At 35.7% G+C, this 19,435-nt stretch overlaps 2 protein-coding genes across 2 annotated transcripts; one reads left to right on the forward strand and one right to left on the reverse strand.

Annotated features, from left to right (window-relative positions):
- Positions 1–722: 722 nt before the first annotated feature.
- On the forward strand, positions 723–6,358 carry LOC128020646 (zona pellucida-like domain-containing protein 1). Its single transcript, XM_052607259.1, has 11 exons — positions 723–766; positions 2,590–2,693; positions 3,029–3,255; positions 3,639–3,823; positions 4,192–4,264; positions 4,383–4,480; positions 4,593–4,673; positions 5,110–5,281; positions 5,386–5,494; positions 6,076–6,099; positions 6,207–6,358. Exons 1-11 carry the CDS (start codon positions 723–725, stop codon positions 6,356–6,358), a joined length of 1,269 nt encoding a protein of 422 aa, XP_052463219.1.
- Positions 6,359–6,877: 519 nt separating this feature from the next.
- On the reverse strand, positions 6,878–17,756 carry LOC128021121 (hypoxia up-regulated protein 1-like). The gene is made up of 24 exons (XM_052608066.1): positions 17,462–17,756; positions 16,572–16,644; positions 16,317–16,410; positions 16,102–16,180; positions 15,483–15,637; positions 15,322–15,398; positions 15,048–15,229; positions 14,748–14,863; positions 14,449–14,635; positions 13,508–13,642; positions 13,330–13,412; positions 12,918–13,050; positions 12,558–12,745; positions 12,312–12,450; positions 12,135–12,192; positions 11,202–11,278; positions 10,937–11,089; positions 9,941–10,122; positions 9,724–9,811; positions 9,289–9,545; positions 8,463–8,547; positions 8,084–8,348; positions 7,845–7,937; positions 6,878–7,719 (listed from the first exon to the last, which is right to left on the reverse strand). The coding sequence occupies exons 2-24, from the start codon at positions 16,636–16,638 to the stop codon at positions 7,670–7,672; spliced, it is 2,943 nt and encodes a 980-aa protein (XP_052464026.1). The 5' UTR covers positions 16,639–16,644; positions 17,462–17,756; the 3' UTR covers positions 6,878–7,669.
- Positions 17,757–19,435: the final 1,679 nt, after the last annotated feature.

The raw sequence follows: 19,435 nt of genomic DNA on the forward strand, positions 1-19,435 counted from the left end.
GAGGTCATGTTGCCCTATGCTGAAGAGGACATGCCCTTGAAATGGTTGTTTCAACAAGACAATGACCCAAAACACACTAGTAAACGGGCAAAGTCTTGGTTCCAAACCAACAAAATTAATGTTATGGAGTGGCCAGCCCAATCTCCAGACCTTAATCCAATTGAGAACTTGTGGGGTGATATCAAAAATGCTGTTTCTGAAGCAAAACCAAGAAATGTGAATGAATTGTGGAATGTTGTTAAAGAATCATGGAGTGGAATAACAGCTGAGAGGTGCCACAAGTTGGTTGACTCCATGCCACACAGATGTCAAGCAGTTTTAAAAAACTGTGGTCGTACAACTAAATATTAGTTTAGTGATTCACAGGATTGCTAAATCCCAGAAAAAAAAAATGTTTGTACAAAATAGTTTTGAGTTTGTACAGTCAAAGGTAGACACTGCTATTTTTTTGAACACACCCCTTTCAACTAATTGCCCAATTGCACAGCCTTAAGAGCGTGCATATCATGAATGCTGGGTCTTGTTTGTTTTCTGACAATCTACTGAACCTACTGGTAACTTGTTTGCCACGTAGCAATAAAAAATATACTAAAAACCTTGATTATTCTGGTTAGTCACATTGTACTGCTATTATTTTGAACAAAACTGTATATATATATATATATATATATATATATATATATTGAATTAGGGCCCAGGTTGACTGGTTCAGAGCTTTAGAAATGAACCAGTGTGAGTGGGAACCAGATGGACAGTGTCTTAGAAGGTCGTTCATTATCATGATTGTTCCTTTCCCGTGTAGTTTTAAGAAGGGCTCTCTTTGTTGAAATAATGCTTTGATGATGACATGCTTTGTCTGAATGGGTGTGATATCTAATTCTAGAAAACGATGAGGTGACGAGATCTTTTTCTCACGAAGACTGCATACCTGAAACCACATAAACTAAAAAAGGATATTGAGAGTTTATGTGCGTGTATTTTATGAAATCCACATGAATAGTTTAGACAACTAATACTGCTTTTATTGTCTGTTTTAGGAAGGTATTATGATGCTCTTCGTTTCTTTCAATACATAAAATATAATAGTTCAGAGCTCTGAAATTGGAATACAGGCTATTTAATTTTTGGACCGGATTTCATCGTCCTTTTGAGAAAAGAAGATGCGTATATAATTATTCTCAACCAGTTATTTACTGTATTACTATTTTGTTCTATAATAAAAATAAATCATTTAATTTTATTATAGAAATGTAATTTATAACCAGGCATTTTCTTCAACAAATGAACCATAAATCTGTTAGAATAGACTTTATTAGTGTGACATAATGTAGAATAGACCATGTGTTTCATTAAGTCCTGTTTTATAACTTGACCATCTTTTGTCTTCAAGAGGACATATTTTTGTTACTTATTGCTTTGTTATAATGACACAGTTAAGTGCAGCCTGATACACAGTGATATAATGCATTTATAGAATATAACTCTATGCAAAAGCCAAGTTAATGCTATATGAGCAGCAAGATCTCTTAGTATTCCAGACATGTTACCTGATACTGAACTTACAATGATCTTCTTAAAACTCCTCGTGTTCCTCATCTGGTGTCTCTTTTTTGGTGCCCTCCCTCACTCCTAGAAAGGGGCCAGTATAAATAGATATATCATCATCAAACACAGAGAGAAAGACAGCAAAAAGAGAGAAGGTGACCAAGGTAATACATACATCTTTATGATTTAAGTTCTAGTCTGAATTTAAGTCCTAATATTGATGCTATTTATTTATTTTGTATGTTTTTATTTTCAAATTGTGTAAAATTTGATTTAGTTATGTATTTGCATTTTTTCCACTGACAGATTTTAAGGTAATACGTATCACATTTTTAAGTTCACTGATCTCTGATTTGGTTAATGGTCACATAACATGTAGGTAAACAAATTATTATTATTATTATTATTATTATTATTATTATTATTATTATTATTTTGTTTGTTTTTTATCTTGATTGTTGTTATTTATAAATGATTTATTTTAATTTTTACTTTTTTTATAATTTAATTATTCGCTTTTAATTAAACTCACAACCCCCCCCGTAGTTCCATTACCACTCAGAAATCTTGACATAATGTAATTTTTGGTGCCCATCATAATGTAAATAACAAGAAATGTAAAGATAAATATATATATATATATATATATATATATATATATATATATATATATATATATATATATATTGCATGTTTATATCAAAATGTACAAGATTATCGTATTTAAATAAATATGTAAATGAGTAATATAAAGTATTAGAAAAAAGTCAACCTATTTAATATATGTATTTTTATGTTGTTTAAAACAGGAGTCAGAAGTCCTTTGTTTGCGCTCTCCTTCATCAAAATCTAAAAAACGTGTGACCTGGCAGTGACATTAGATTCAACTGAATTGCTGCATTCAGTGCTTGTTGGTGAAACCTGAACACAGAACAGAAAGCCTGCGTGATCAGATTGTAAGTAGGTGTTTTTGCTTTTAAATGTGTTTTTGAGTTAATCAAGGTCAAGGTGATAATGTGATGATGCGTGGGATTTTCCCTGCAGCCAGAGCATCATGTGGCCGTTCCTCCTAGTGTGTCAGCTCGTCCTGATTCTCCAGTCAGAGGCTCAGAGTCCCTGCCTCACCCACCCAACATTCAGAAACCCGGGTCAGTCCACACATTCATGTGTCCTCTCCTCTTCTCCTCTTCCTCTTTATACATCCTTAATTCACTCTTCAGGATCTCACCTTTCATATCCTTTGGAACCACAAAGGAAACCAAGACCGCCCAGCAATTTGAGGAGTGTACTCTCTTTAACATGAAGTATTATTTTAATGATGTGTCCTCCTTTTCGTTATGGTTCATGTGGTTTTAAATGTCCTAGCAGCATAAAAAGAACATCATATATTTCCATACCAAAGATTTACAAGCAATAAACTTCATAAGAGGTTACTGTGACAACTGTTTTATTTATTTGTATATTTTTTTATTTTTTTTTACAGACAGCTCTGATATCACAGTTGTGTGTGGCACAAACAGGATGGATTTGCTGATTTTGCTGTGCCCCATGTACTTCTATGGATACAACGAATCGTTGGTGGCTCTCAATGGTCAGTTCGGCAAACCTGAGTGCAGAGGAACCGCTGACTGGACCGTCGACCCACCTGTAGTGAAATTCCAGTTCTACATCACTGAACCGTACATATCTGTCTGCTCCAATAAGCTAACGGTATGAGACATGTTTCAGCAAATGTAATAAAAATAATAGGTGTCATAATAAATCATAATACTTTTATACAATAATACATTATACACACACACACACATGCATACATACATAGAAGGCTATTTGGTTAAACGTTATTGTCAATGTATATTTGGGAAACTACTATAAATTGTATATGTTGTTAAATTAGTTACTTTTATGCTTTTTATAGTCTGTTTTCCTTTTATTCTGCCATGGAAAAAATAAAAAAATACTTAAGTTATACTTAATTAATCAATCCCAACCCAATTTCTGTTGCAGTAAACTTTCTGGTTTATCTGAAGTTGCCTTGCAGTATATATGTTTCTTTGATATTCTAAAGGTGTATATCTCGTGTAATCTAACAGATCACCCAAGAGATTGGATCTGGGCTGTTCTCAGACTTCTCTAGTGTTCAGTCTGTGAACATCTCTGGAGCGGTCAATACTCAGGACTTGAATGCTGGAACCATCACATACAAGCAGGAGATGAAATACCTCTTTTCCTGTAGATACCCACTGCAGTACTTGGTCAACAACACGGAGATCAGTGTGTGAGTGGAGTGAACTTGAACAGTGAGGTCCAACAGTCTGAGACCGCACTAAAAAACCTGGGATTTATGGAAAAAAAAAGAAAAAAGAAAAAAAAAAGTCATTTTAAACCATGAAATTAAGAATAAATGTTTTAAGTTCACTAATCAAATAAGCAACTTTGTGATCTGAATGTTATACAAACGGTCAGATGTTCTTCCTTGCATCCAACTTCTACAAAAATACAAATTTGATGAATAAAAAGTGTTTAAATAAAAGTGTTTTCAGTGATCTCAGACTTTTGGCTTCCGCTGTATGTCTTGATATGTGAAATGTGTCCAGTCTAAATGAATTACGGATCATTCACACACAAACCTGTGTTGTTCTGCAGATCTGGAGTGAGTTTGGCTATTAAAGACAATAATGGTAGTTTCATCAGCACTCTGAGAATGGTTCTTTTTGAGGTATCATATGTTCCTTTGGCTCTGTTTCGCAAAACACATTATTGACAATAACATGAGGGAGTTATTGAAACTTGCCAGCTGCATGTGTTCATAACTGTCTTTCTGCACTGACTCAAAGGACTACACATATACAACTCGTCTCTTCATGCCTCCAACGGGTCTCATGCTGAAAACCAGGGTTTTTGTGGAAGTCCGAGCAACTAATCTCACAGAGAGGTAGTTTGAGACTCTTATGAATTATGATATTCATCATAAGGTGGCCTACGATATGATAAAAATTATTATTAAGCTGATATATCACTTTGTTAATTTAATTCTCCCCATAAAGGTTCAATGTTCTGTTGGATCGATGCTATACAACCACAAGTCCTTACCCAGGAAACAACACATCATTTGACCTGTTTGTCGGGTATGTGTGAATACATAAATCTTTGTTTCATTTTCACTTTTGATCTGAACTTTAGTAAATATGATTGCTAGAGGATGATTCAAATACAAATATGCATCTAAAAGTGATTCCACAGTTCCGTTATATCCAGGGTGTACATACAAACTGATTGCAAACATGACGAAAATTATAGTTAATATAACATAATCTATTGCATTAAACATTTTAGGCAATGCAATTTGACAGCATATAAAAAATATATATAAATATATTTTAAAAGAAAAATTTTTCCATTCTTTGTTGTTGTTATGTATGTTGAATATTGATGAATAAATTTGTATTGAAACAATAGAAACTGTAGTCTGAAGATAAGTGTTTTATAATTAAGTGCTTAATTTTTGAAATCCGATTACGTAATCCAGATCTGTTAGTACCCAACATCCTCTGTCATTCTCAGATGCAACCTTGATCCACAAACCATAATGGGTGTGAATGGAGAACAGCAGGTGGCACGCTTCTCGTTCGAGACTTTTCGCTTTGTGGAGCACAGAAACAGGACGGTGTCCACCTTTTATCTGCACTGTGCCACTAGGCTCTGCGAGAGCTCTTTCTGTAGATCCTTACGGCAGGTATAAACACAACCGTATCTGTAACATGGCTAATAAAAACCTCTATATATACTTCACACACTAACTGAAGTGTATTTAAATGCATTTTATGATGCATGCATTAGAATTGCACAACTTCCGGAAGGAAGCGCAGGGCTGTCCAGTCAGCTCAGGGAACCTCAGTGAGTGATGTTGCCACAGTGAGCTCTGGGCCAGTCATCACCAAAGTGGACGGTAAGAGCAACCAGCTGTTTGAGAGAAATCATTCAAATGTGCATGAACCAGGGTTTCTGCTGGTCTTAAAAAGCTGTTAGATAACAGCGGAAAGACTTCATCTCATAAATGCCATGCATGCACTTGAAAAACAAAACAAAAAACCTTCTTCAGATTTTTTTTGTTTTTCCAACACAAATTTCTAAACATAAACAAGATACATTTACTTGAGATGCAAAAAACATTGCAAAATGATTTTTAGACAAAAATACTGTTGATTAATTATTTTATTATTTTTCATTTTATGGTCAGAAGGTATAGTAATTTCTAAGTTATTTCCATTATTATAGTGGTTGGGAGCATAAATATTCAAACAATAAGTTGTTTTAATTTTTATTTATTATTAGAAGTTATGAGACCACAGGGACCTATTTTGGTTTAAACTTTACCTTCATTAAACCTGCAGAACCCCTGATAAATAAACTTTACAGATGTTCTAATATCATTTGCACATGCATTATTTCTTTATGTATATTAACTTTTATTATAATACAGTGTGTTTGAACTCATGGGAATTTTTTTTTCTTTTTGTAATCCCATAGAACCGTTTGCACCTGTTGCTACAGGTATGCACTTGTTTTCTGTTCTTTAAAAGCAAATGAGATATCTTCTAAACGTGTTGTCGTCATTTCCTTTTTTAATGGGTCAATTTGGCGTGTCTGTGTTTGCACAGTGTATAAGAAACTGAAGCAGGATGAGGTGGTGGTGGGCGTCTCTGTGGCAGCAGGGGTATTCGGAGGCCTGTGCTTCATCATGCTGGCGGCGCTCATCTACAAGATCCGCAAGGACAAGTTCACTGCAGACAAATCAAGCTTCTTCCACTGACAGCTCTCAAACAGAGAACCCATTCTTCTTCACTGAGATGGTTGTCTCATCACCATGAAAGTTGTTCTCATAGACAGGGCTTCTGCATCTAGACCTGTAGTTTGGTTGAGCCCAAGGTTTACAGGACAGCAATGGGATTATGAGTAGATGATGCCATAAAATGTCACAAAACCAGTTATAAATAGGTCTGTGCCTTACAGTTATACAGTCTACTGAATGGATTTGATTCAACATAATTATTTGCATGCCAATGTTCATTATGATTTTAACTATATTCCATTTATATAGCTGCATTTTTGTTTTTTTGTAGCAGGGCACTCTTGTAAAAAAGCATTTCGCTATTGTAATTTCATGAACAATTAAAACAACACTAAGAAATATTAATTTATGGTTGTAAACTAGACTTCATTGACTCATTTTGGTGTTTGTCATTAAATTATATATATATATATATATATAATTGATTTTATTTTTTATTTTATTTAAAAACACTAAATTAAATCCAGAAATTATATTAAATACAGTAAAATAAAGTAACTTTATTCTAACCAAAATGCGCAAAGAAAAAAAAAACACTAAACAGAGACTATTAATGGTTTACAAACAATCTTTTCCCATTTCCACATTTTTCTCTCCACACAGACTTGCACATGAAAACAAGTAAAAGACAAAACCAGTAAAGAAAAAAAAAAACCTTTGTGTGAAAATCTTTTGATGTCAGTGCAGTGCATGCTAATCATACTGAAGTCCATAAATACAGATGTTTAACACAGAAGATGCTCACAGATACAAACAGCTGTTTCAGTAATGGAAAAAGGTGAACCAGAAAAAAAAAAAAAAAGATTTTGACAAGATGTGACAAACTGCTAAGCAACTATTCAGCAGGAACTTCACATTTCCTTAATGTACATTTCTGGACGCAAAGCAAAGTTGTCTAGAGTCAGAGGACATGAAATAAACGACCATTTCAAAATGATCTGCATTTACACACACAAAGGACAGCAGCATGTTTACTTTAGTCAAGCATGCCATTTAGATTTCCTTGTGACTCAAACAGACAGATATCATATTTCTGAGAGGGAGAAGATCATTCATTTATGGATTAAGAAGCAAAATTAAACAAATGGAAAAAGCACAAAGCTTTAAGTTGGGATTGGTATTCTCATTTGGCTCAGGGTCACTGAACTAAAACTACTGAAATGTGTCAAAATGTTCCAATTTGCTCAGGGGGCCGGGGATTTTTATAATTTTTTTTTAACCACTTAACAGAGTCAATAAATATAACAAAATAACTTTAAAGAATTCCAGATGTTATAATTCATCCGCTATGTGTTTTTCTGATTTACTGCTCTCTGTTGATTCTGCAAAAAAAACAAAACATATTACATGTATTTATATAAAGCCATTCAATTAATAGATTGTTATTTTTGATCACAGAGCATGTTGAAATGACTTTGCATCCACACTGATGTCGACTGTGAATTACCTGTGTCCGTATTTTCTGCTGGATTTAGTTCAAGTATGGTTTCTTCTTTTTCTTCAGCAGTTGGAGGCTCCTCTGCCGGCTTCACCTCTTCAGCTAAAAGCACAATTCAAATAGCAGATTTACTGCATATTAACAGGAAAAGGAACTAAAGGAAGAGTTGTTAAATCTATATTAGGGGTCTACTGATTTGATACAATAAAGTTATGCTACGGTTAAAAAAAAAAAAATCACTGCCTCACCATCATCGCTCTTAGGGGGTATAACCTTCTCCGCTTCTTCTGTGCTGTTAGTGGTGTTGTTAGCTTTGCTGTTCTCTGTAAAGGTGGTGTTCTTGTCTTTAGCCTTATCTTTAGGCTTTGGTTTGGCAAACTTTGCTTTGTTCAGCAGGTAGTTGACCTCCCTTTCCAAGAGGGAACGCTTAGCTTCAATGTCCTTCGAGAGCAGAACCGGTTTCTCTGTTGGGGACAGTTTTTCTTGTTCAGCAACAGTCTCATTCTTCCAAGTCTGCAATAAAAACAAAAAAACAAAATGTAGAGAGAGTCAAAAGAGATTTCGGTGTAGAATTGATGAGGAAGGATGAAAGAAATCTGAATGTGGGTTAAGAAATGCAATGCATACCATTGATTCATTGATGACCCTCTCTAGCGTCTTCAGTTCAACCTCCGTGAAGATCTGGTCTGCCTCAGGAATCAGTCTAACACTCCTATGAACAACATCCCACGGAAGTTACAAGAGACGAAGGGACAAAGACAAAAAACTATTAATTTAAAAATAAAATAGGCCTAAAACACACACATATACACACACACACACACATATATATATATATACATACACACACACATATATATATTATATATATTTTATATATATATATATATATATATACATACACACACACATATATATATACACACACACACATATATATACACACACACACACACACACATATATATATATATATATATATATATATATATATATATATATATATATATATATATATATATATATATATATATATAATGAATATGACTAAATAAAAGGCAATGAAATTAATAAACGTATTAAATATTTACATGTTTTTAGAAATGTAGTTTTGTAAGAATTATTTGAAAATGTTTTAGATCCATTGCTTATTTAAAAATAAAAAGTAATAAAAGGTAATAAAATGTATTAAAAAAAATTAATTAAATATTTACATATTTAAAAAAAATATATAATACAAGTTTCATTAAATATATTTATCACCACATTTATTTAAAATACAAGTATTAAATTAATAAATTACAATATTTTTATATTTGCCTTATTTATAAATTTAAAACTTAATTTACGTATACATTTAATAGTTGTAATTCAATTTTTATAAAAAAAAAAAAAAAATATTAAGAGAGAGAAAAAGGAAATGGGATGAAGTCATGATGCAGCTCTCACTCACTTGAGGAAGATGGTGGAGTGGTTGAGCATGCTGTCGAGAGCTGCCAGTCTGTCAGGCCATTTCCTCCTCTCCTCCACTCTGAAGAACATGGCTTTACAAAGTTTTTTTAGGTCAGACAGCTTCTCCTTCAGCTCCTTAGTGCCAGCAGTGTATCCCTCCTCATCCATCCAGCTAGAAGCCTCGCTCAGCTTGCCTGTGATCTGCTTTTTCTCCTCCTCAGTCACAACAGCCAGATACTCATCCTGATACATCTTATCCTAGACCGAGAGAAGGAAAAAATGTGTTGTACATTAAAAAAAATCCATCATCATTCAGCCTTAAGTCCACTATAGATTTCACCTATAGCTCTGCAAATAAAGCTTTTTAGGCTTCTTTGTCACACCACTGGATCTATGAGTCACTGCTCAAGCACTGACTCACAGAGCTTCATTATACCTGCGTCTCAAAGATGAAAGCCTCCAGGCTGTTCAGGGTCTTTTCTCTTTCCTGTTTCTCCAGATCGCGGTCAGTGAGGTCCTGCAGCCTGATATGAGGGAGGAACACATGGGAATTCTTTAGAGATTCTTCAGGTTCTACAGAGTGTCTGTCCCATTTCCCGCTCTGTTAATTCATTCTCCACGTTAATTACTTCTGAGAAGCAAGAGACACTTACTTCTTTTTGGACACTTCCATGTCCTCTGTGCTGGGATCGAGAACATCGTTCACCTCAAGCTCCACTGTGATGTCTTCTGAGATTTTGCTCTTTTTCTGTATTTTGGATTTCTTTTCCGCCTCGGTCTCCTCCGCTTTCTCAGCTTCTGATTTCTCTTCAGTCTTTTCGGCTTCGGTCTCTCCCTGTGTGATGGAGGTGAGAGTTCAATTCTAGACAGATTCAAGAACTAAATGAAAAGGAGTAACTCGAGAGGGGCTGGTAACTTTATATGAAACTGCAATATAACACATGGTTCAAATTGCAGTTTAAGAAATATAGTCAGACCCCTTGCTGACGTAAGTGATTAATAATTCACATTCTCACGTTTTTGTAACAGGTACAATTTTAAAGAGGGGCAGAACCTTGTATATAGTGTCGGTGACACAATACAACGGAGTTTGTCACTACAATTAAACCTTGACGTTTGTCCCCCATTTGAAAGTCCATGACTGACTGGAAGGTAAAAAAAAAAAAAAAAGATAGAAAATTGATTTTGCACCCGTAAATATTTTTTTAGCAAAATCAATTTATCTCTTACAAATATTTAAATGTCCTGATATTTCCAGGTTTTTCAGGACCATGGGAACCCGGTCATTAATAGTCGAAGTGAAAAAAGCAAATTAAACCCACTGTAATTGTAAAAACAGTAAAAACCCTAACTCTTAAAATTAAAATAACCGTTTAATATTATTTATTATAAATAATGCAAAATACAATTTCAATGGTCAGTAAGAAAGAACTCCTACTAATAAAGAATCATTTGTATTATTGATCAATATATCAGATATTACAGTACACTGAAATAATTTAAAATAATCTACAAGACACTCTAGTCAGTATAAAGTCAAAAGTCACTCCTGAGATTAACAGGTCAGAACTAGAGTCTCATTAAAGCCCAGAGGTTCTATAATCATTCTGCACCTCTCCAAAAATGTGATTAACTGGGAATCATCTCACCTGAGTTTCCGCTTTATCTTCTTTGTCGTCTTTTTGCTCCTCTGCCTGAGGCTCTCCCTCTTTTCCCTCCTCGGATTTCTCCGGGGCAGACTCTTCCTGTTTCTCTGACTGGTCTTGGTCTTTTCCAGCCTCTGGAATCACTTCTTCCTCATCCTGAACCGTTATATATATAAAAATAAAAAATGAAGTCAAAAACAAATTTGAAAAAAAAATAAATTAATAAATAATAATTTAAATGTCTGTCAGAGTCATTATGCAGAATTACCGTAACTGGTTCAGTCACATTTGCATTTGGCTCTGAGCTTCCACCACCAAACAGGCTGGAAATGGTGTTTCCAAGTTCTGTGTAGATATGCACACACACATTATATTATAAAAATATATGATATATATAATATAAAATGTATGTGCGTGTGTGGGATGTAACGAATAACCGCGAACCGGTTGAAAATCGATTAAAATATGTGACGATTCAAAATCGGTTGAAATGAAAAAACCAAATCGCGATTCAATTTTGGGAAGGAGTTTATATGAATAAATGTGTAAGGGGAACTTACGGTCTTCAGAAAAGTTTAGATGGTATTTTCTTTATAATGCATATTGAGTTCAAAAGTGCAGCGCTGCTTTGTTAACAGCGGAAACCAAGGACACACTAACTTTAAGAGAGTGAATCTGCATCTCGTTCAGCCAGAACTGATATGTCGGTTTCATTCAGATATTTTTTTTTTATAGTTTCACACTTGCTACAAATTTTGAAATTATTCAATCTAATTTAGATTTAAAACTGCTCATGTTTGGATCATGATTAAAAAGCAATGTCGCCTCTCATTTGAAAAGAGCACAGACAAGATTTATAGATTTGATTGGGGCTTGTTTAAAAATTTCAGTTTAGTTTTGTTATTTACATGATATTTAAATTTTGTTATTTAGCTGTTGTTTTATCCAAAGTGACAATAGAAGCAATCAAACCCAACAGACGAGCAATAATATGGAAGTGCTATTTTAGTATTATATAGTGTTATATTTGAATTTCACAAAGAAATGTGCAGCATTTTGTCCAAACAATAATAAAAAATAAAATTTAATTGATAATTTGTCTTAAAACTCCATGAATTGAATCTTGAGTTGAGTCAATCGTTACATCCCTTGTTTGTGTGCACACGCAAGTACAAAATAGTTAAGCATTTCCAAAACTAACTTGTGAGCGTGGACTCCTCCTCTTGCTCCTCCACAACAGTCTCAAACACTGACTCCACCTAAAAAGTTAAGAATTCAGTTTTTCTGCCTTAAACTGGAATAGTAAAACTTCATAGTGATATAGTTGAAAAAATGTCCTAATGTCACGATTCATTACAAACTAAAATCCAGTACTAACCCGGTCCAGATTTAGCACTCCACTTTCATCCATGTTGAAATGGGCCTTGATGCCCTTAGATTCAGCATCTGAATGTTTCTTGAAGCTGCTGCCCACTCCAGACAATTTCACCGTTGTCAGATTCTGAGATCCAAACACTCTGAGCAAGAAAGAAAGATCGGTTTGATATTATCTTGATTATGTTCCTGATATTTGTGAAAAGTGTAAACAAATAAAACGGAACATAAAGCAAACTTGGTCACTTACTTCAGGTCCTGTTCACTGAGGAAGCTGAGGTCTCCATAGTTGATGTTGAAGACAAAGTCGTCCGTGTAACGATTAAAGGTGATAACTTTCCTCTGGGGATACGGGGCCATTCTCTGAAACAGGATGCGCTTGTTGTGCTTCACGGTCTTCATGCCATCCTCTTCCTCTGTCTCACGACTGAACTCGACCTAATGAAGGTGACAGAAAACATGAGAACTTAAGCACTGTCGTATGACCATTAAACAGGCAGATTAATTGTCTGTTAATTAAACATCTGTGTTCTCGGTTAGAATGGAGTAAAAACTTAATACAAATCCAATTCTTGAAAAGAGAACAAGGTTTTTGTCTTGACCCTCTCACCTGTATGGGAAACAAAGCTGCATCTCTGACCAAGAAAGGCTTGACTTTAAAGGCTTTGCTGAGCGCAGCGGCCTGATAGACGGCACCCATCGCTGCAGCTTCATCTGCATTGATATTCTTGCTCAGTTCCTCTCTGGAGACATGTAAAACCAATTAATTATTGGTAACATCTGTTCACTTGTTAATTAATGCGTATTGTATAAGATGTTGGAATTGCATTAGATGTTCTTTGAATGTTTCTGATTTTGTTCAAAGGAGGAACCAAACCTAAACTACTACTAGACAACGGGGGCAAACCAAGATTTGGCTGGTTTGCACGTCCCAGTTTGCCCCTGCTGGTTGAGGTTGTAATTACACCACTCGGTTCCTAAAAAGCATCTTTTCCCATTGACAGCCAATCAGAAAAACATACTTTCCCACAGCTTTAAGAAGCACATCCTGCACTTTGGGCACCCTGGTGGATCCTCCAACCAAAATAACCTGTTCAATCTCATCCTGTTGGACAACAAAGGTATTTCAGATAATTTTTTTAAATCGTAGTTATTTAGACAACCTGTATAAAGCAGATGCCATACAATTTAGCTCCTCACCATGCTCATTTCAGCAGCAGCTAAAGCTTCTTTTACAGGCCCTGGCACTCTGTCAAACAGATCCTCGCAGAGGGCCTCAAACTCAGAGCGAGTCACTTTTGCCTTGAAGTCTATGTCATCCATCAGACCTTCAATCTGGAGAGAAAGAACGTCAACAGGTCATGAAACCACCCAGAGTTGGTTGAAGATGACAATCCAATGAAATGGCACAGCACAGATTACTTAACTCTGAGTGTATCTTTCTAGTGTTGTTTTTGTGTTTACACATAATGAAGGTCTAACAAATCTCACCCAGTCAAGGAAAGATATTTGATATCATCCATCTAATCAAGGCCATCCAGTGTGGGCAAATATAATGTTCTGAATAAAACTAACCAAATAGTTACTCAACATTCAAGCTGCATGACCTCAACAGGAACAAAATTTGAGAATGATACCAAGCATGTCGTGCGTCAGTGGAAGCAAGAACAAGAACGTCTGATAAGCTCACAAATTTACTTACATTTGAATAGTGACCTAGAAATTTCTACTGACAATTTCACACATTTAAAGTCACAATGAAGGGGAAGCAGTGACAGATTTTCTTTTGAATTGTGACACATCTGAGTGAAATGAATTGTCAAAATAAAAGTTGGCAAATCTGTTCTATACATTGGTTTGTTCATTTAATTTTGGGCATTGATCAAAATGTGATTTTGCAGTTGATTGTATGAAAGTGGGGGGTTTTAAGTCTGGTGTATGACACCAGAGAAGTCTGTTGTTTCACCAAGAATATTGAGTTATGATATTATCATTTAAAAAAAGAGACCATAGAGGAAACATATGGATGGATGAATGGCTCACAATAATAGTATGCATTCTATTATTATTTTTACTTAATTTTTGCAAACTGATAAAACTGCATTTTGACCAACTAAGATAATTATTTGAGTTTGAGATACCTGTGCCGTATGTTCAGCATTGGCACTGAGCACAGTCTTCAGTCTCTGGGCCTCTTTGAGGAGCTTGGCCATGGCACGCAGATTCTCCCTCACGTCCTTCTTTGATTTCTTCTGTTCGTTAAAGAGCTTGGCAAGATGATCTCTGAGCCTCAGCTCCATCTCAAAGCCACCGAGTGTTCTATCAAACCTAAACGTTGAAAGAAAAACATCTCTAGTCAGTCAACACAATATTATATACATGTACATGCACTCCCAAGTGGCCAAAAAGAAGTGGAGAAAAAGGGGCAAGCATGACTGACCCTACTCCACGGATCTGAAGCTGCGGCTGGGTGCCAGATTCCTTGGTCTTCACCGTCTGATACATGACAATCGTGGCTGTTGTGCTGCCTGATCCCATATCATAAAACATGATATTCTAAAAAAAAAAAAAAAAAAAAAAATCCCACTTAATTTCTGCATCACCAAAATGATGAAAGTGTCAATTTTTTGTTTTCCAGTCTGCCACTGGGTGGCCAAACAGATAGTCCCACCCACACCATTGGCTGACACAATGTTGACCAAATAAATTAATTAATTCACTCAAATTCTTTTAGAAGTACCTGTGCAGTAGAGTTGATGTCCTTCCTTCTAAAGACTCCATAATTCAGAGCCACGGCAGTATTATCATTGATAAGCTGAAGGACCTTTAGACCTGCTATACTGGCAGCCTGCAAGACTGCCCTGCGTTCTGCCTGATTAAAATAGACTGGCACTGTGATCACAGCATCTTTAACGGGCTGCTCTGTGAGGGAGAAATCAAGTTATTGGTGCTTCCAAATTTCCCAATCTGCAAAAACCAAGACACTTGTTCAAAACACTGCTTATAAATCAAACCTGCGAAGTCTTGAGCCAGACCACGAGAGTAGTTCAATATCATGCCCAAAAGTTCCTCTGGAGTGTACTGCAACTCTCTGGATGACAAAAGATTCATTATTCACATTAATGTAAAACACATCAGCTCCAGCAAATTCACCTGCAGGTGATCCATTACTTACTCGGAGGATTTGAAAAACACAGTTCCTCTTTTCTCATCTCTCTGCAGCTGGTGTTCAGGGAAGTGTTTCTCATACTGTGCCACCTGTGGGTTGTCGGCGGTCTTTCCCAAAATGCTCTGGAGGAATCTGTAAACCACCTTGGGGTTCTTTACAGCCTGCCATAATTAAAATATGCTGGAGTCAAAGTTTGTCAAATATGCTGCAACAAGGTGTTAGAGACAAACAGAATTTGAAGGGGTGTATTTCTTCCACTAGAAATTCCACAGCATGAAATCAAAACAGACCATTTTATTCCTTAATCCATGTACCTGGTTTACACTTTCATTCAAAATTTGGGGTAAGGAATTAATACTTCCATTCAGCAAATATGCATCAAATTCATCAAAAGTGACAGGATTTTTTTTTTTGTAACGTTTCCACAAAATATCAAGCAGCACAATTACAATCTGTGTAATATTTAATATAAAAAGTAATACATTTCATAGAAAGTAATAAACTTCCCAGAAAAAGGGATAGTGATGAAAAAAATTTTTTTTCCAAGCAATCAGGTCGGCCTTCATTCTGATGCCATTCCCACATATATACACATATATATGTGCATTGCCATACAATGACTTACCACTCCTAAAGCACTGTCTCCAAAAAGCCTCTCATTTTCTTTTAAGCACACTGCGACTGGAGTTTTCCGTCGGGACTCCCTGCACAAAAAAAGAAGCTAAATGTCACAATAGGGTAAAATACTGTCTTTAAAAAAAAATTCTATATTAAAAGACCTAAATCAGGTGACATCTGTGGATTTTAGGTGTAAAATTTACACACGGTTCTAAAACGTACTTGTTTAATACAATCTCCATTGGCACACCGGGTTTCACTAAAGCAATTTTTATCCATTCACTGCCCAAGTCCACAGACATCACAGCAACTGATCCTGCAACAAAAATGGCAGTAAGAGCTGAAATTCTGTGCTTCAAATAAGAAAACCATAACATAAAAATAATTCAAGCTTGATAGATTTCAATTCATCCTGATGGGCATCAACCAAAGGAAATGGGGCAAATATAAGACTATATCAATTATTGTTCTGCTTACCAGTTTGAGAAGGCAGGAATGCTACTATTAGGCAAAAAGCTGCCCATAATGACAACCTTTCCCTCATTGTGACCTGCAGGAAAGAAACAAAGCCTGGTTCAATAGCATGTAGGCTAAAAGTCACAATGCAGCTGTGACGGGTCCATAAAACAGGAAGCATATCAAAACCATGCAAGATCCCTAAAATCATCATGTCATACTCTATTACTAAAACTGACAGTACTACATCCTGATATGAAAAAGTGTCTGAATGTCATTTATGGATGTGTAGGTGGAGGCCACCGGCAGTGACCGGTCTAGATCGGTACATGCTGATTTGATGTGATCCCACCCACAACACTGAGACAAAGCTTGAGAACATGTGCATCACAAACCTGTTCCTGGAGGCCCCACCAACTGTATATTGTGGTTGTTGCCTTAAACACAGATGGAGGGGGGCTCCAGGAAGCACTCTTGCAAGAGCTTTCCTGCAAGAACTTAGACACTAGAGCCAAGGAGCAAAAATAATACAAGGAAACCATAGTAAAAACGTATTCTAAAATCCAATTTGGCATTATTTTTACAGTCACAGTTCTCCCTAGATAGACCATTTCCAATGCTACTACAAAAATGCAAAGAGGAAACTTCTAGTTGCACAGCCTGTGTGACGTAAGCGTGAATGAGGCTGCTGGATCCTAATGAGAAGAGCATCATGACCATGTCAAAGTTTAATGATGAGCAGAAAACATAACGCTTTCTTTTTAAAGGCTCACATGTGTAAGTAAATGCAGCTGGTGGTCTTGCAGATGTTCTACTGTACCAGGATAATAAACACACATTTATGAACATATTCAACCAATTAGATGAGCCCAAACATCTACATCAACAAAAAGTAATGGCATGGCACTTACCTTTAGCGAGATCAAGTTTTGTATTGGCTCTTGTTGACTGGAAGATTCCTCTTGACACTTGAACAACAATATTTAGAGACGCTTATCCTGTCCTAATGATGAACCAAAACTTTTCTGTGTTGAACCTTAATATCTAATGTCCTACAGAAAGCAGGAAGATCGCATTAATCAGCAAAGCTCTTTGACCACGCCGCGTCGCTTGGTTTTGCTCTTGCAGTCACCGGCTTGTTCTAACACATTGGGCCCGGAACGCGGCGTGATTTCATTGGATCCACACAACTCGCTGCTCGCCGAGTGAAGCGCTAATCGCTATGCTCGTAAGTCCCGCCTCTTTACTATTGAATGGAGAGCGCTGATTGGTCCACGTGCCAACCAGTGCGCGCGAGTGGTCAGTCGTGTAACTAAACACGGATCTGATTGGTCCACGTGAAATAGGGGAACATAACGGCTGTGCGACAAGTTGTAGTTTTTGATGGCAGCGACTGGAGCCCGACTCATTTCTGCGGATAGATTCGTTTGAACACTTATTTTCGAAGAACCGATTCAGTGATTCTTTTACGTCATTCCTTGTATGTATTGCATGTTATAAAACGGCCAAAGTATTATTTGGAATAACAGAGACATTTTATATAAACATAAATCCCCATTTTTAATCTATTTTTTGAAAATAATATATTTTTGGCTAGTCAGTTCATTAATAGTGATCAAAATTAAATGTAGACAAATTTAAAATTCCACTTAGACCCAGATAATATGCGATTGTAATGGAGGCTATACCTAATCAAGTATTGTGCCTTCTTAAAAATAAATGCTGTAATAACCCTAATCTGGACTATAGCCTACAACTATTACAATATTTACTGGAAATATCAATATAAAAAAAAAAAAAACAGCATACCAAATAAATACATTAGAAATTTATGTTATGTATCCTCCAGCTAGATTTTTCTGGTCATCAATATTTGGAGATTTAAATTGGCATAATGCTTGGAGAATGGTAAAGTCTTAGTTAATAACAAAGTAAAGTAAGTTTTATTTAAAATATTACATATAATTTATACAGTAAAACATGTATTGGAACGTTTTAAATTGAATATTGACTATTCGTGTGAATTTTTTTATTATATTCACACAAAGATATTTTGGGTTGATGTCGAGAATTTAATTACAAGAAAACTTAATACAGCTGTAAAACTGGGTGGGTCTGATATAATGATATATGTTAATGATTATGGGATAGAAAAGGATAAAGCATATATTATTCAATTACTGGTTGTAATTGGGACGTTTCAAATTATATAAATAGAAGTGATAGGATGTTTTTTTTTTTTTACATTTTATCAACTAATTTAAACAATATTGCAATATGGTATATAAAGGGGAAGTCGTGGCCTAATGGTTAGAGGGTTGGACTCCCAATTGAAGGTTTGTGGGTTCTAGTTTCGGGCCGGACGGAATTGTGGGTGGGGGGAGTGCATGAACAGCTCTCTCTCCACCTTCAATACCTCGACTTAGGTGCCCTAGGCATCGAACCCCTAACTGCTCCCCGGGCGCCGCAGCATAAATGGCTGCCCACTGCTCCGGGTGTGTGCTCACAGTGTGTGTGTGCATTTCGGATGGGTTAAATGCAGAGCACAAATTCTGAGTATGGGTCACCATACTTGGCTGAATGTCACTTCACTTTTTCCCTTTCAAATGTAAAACGAAACAAAACATATCTCAGGACTTCTAATAGTATCAGCATAGACAAGTAAACTGTACCCTTTTCATTATTTGTTATTTGTTTGTAATAATGTGAACATTTATATGCAACATTGTAATATATATCTTCATATCTATATCTTCATATGCAAAAAAAAAAAAAAAAAAAAGACCCAAAAGTTGTACGGCATATTTCTGTTTATTAAGTTTTTCAATTATAGTGTTTAAAACTAAACAATATTTATTAAACCACCTTTCTTCAAATGTGCGCTT

The sequence above is a fragment of the Carassius gibelio genome, chromosome A10 (assembly GCF_023724105.1).
Source record: "Carassius gibelio isolate Cgi1373 ecotype wild population from Czech Republic chromosome A10, carGib1.2-hapl.c, whole genome shotgun sequence".
Classification (NCBI taxonomy): domain Eukaryota; kingdom Metazoa; phylum Chordata; class Actinopteri; order Cypriniformes; family Cyprinidae; genus Carassius; species Carassius gibelio.

Bases quoted from the DNA above. Each gene is read 5' to 3' on its own strand.
- LOC128020646 (XM_052607259.1), top strand. From the start codon at position 723: ATGAACCAGTGTGAGTGGGAACCAGATGGACAGTGTCTTAGAAG. The intron at 767-2,589 runs GTCGTTCATTAT...TTTTCCCTGCAG, and splicing joins GATGGACAGTGTCTTAGAAG to CCAGAGCATCATGTGGCCGT. The intron at 3,824-4,191 runs GTGAGTGGAGTG...GTTGTTCTGCAG, and splicing joins AACAACACGGAGATCAGTGT to ATCTGGAGTGAGTTTGGCTA.
- LOC128021121 (XM_052608066.1), bottom strand. From the start codon at position 16,638: ATGAGGGAAAGGTTGTCATTATGGGCAGCTTTTTGCCTAATAGTAGCA. The intron at 16,411-16,571 runs GTAAGCAGAACA...TTTTTGTTGCAG, and splicing joins ATTCCTGCCTTCTCAAACTG to GATCAGTTGCTGTGATGTCT. The intron at 12,746-12,917 runs GTGAGAGGGTCA...CACCTTCATTAG, and splicing joins CAGCTTTGTTTCCCATACAG to GTCGAGTTCAGTCGTGAGAC.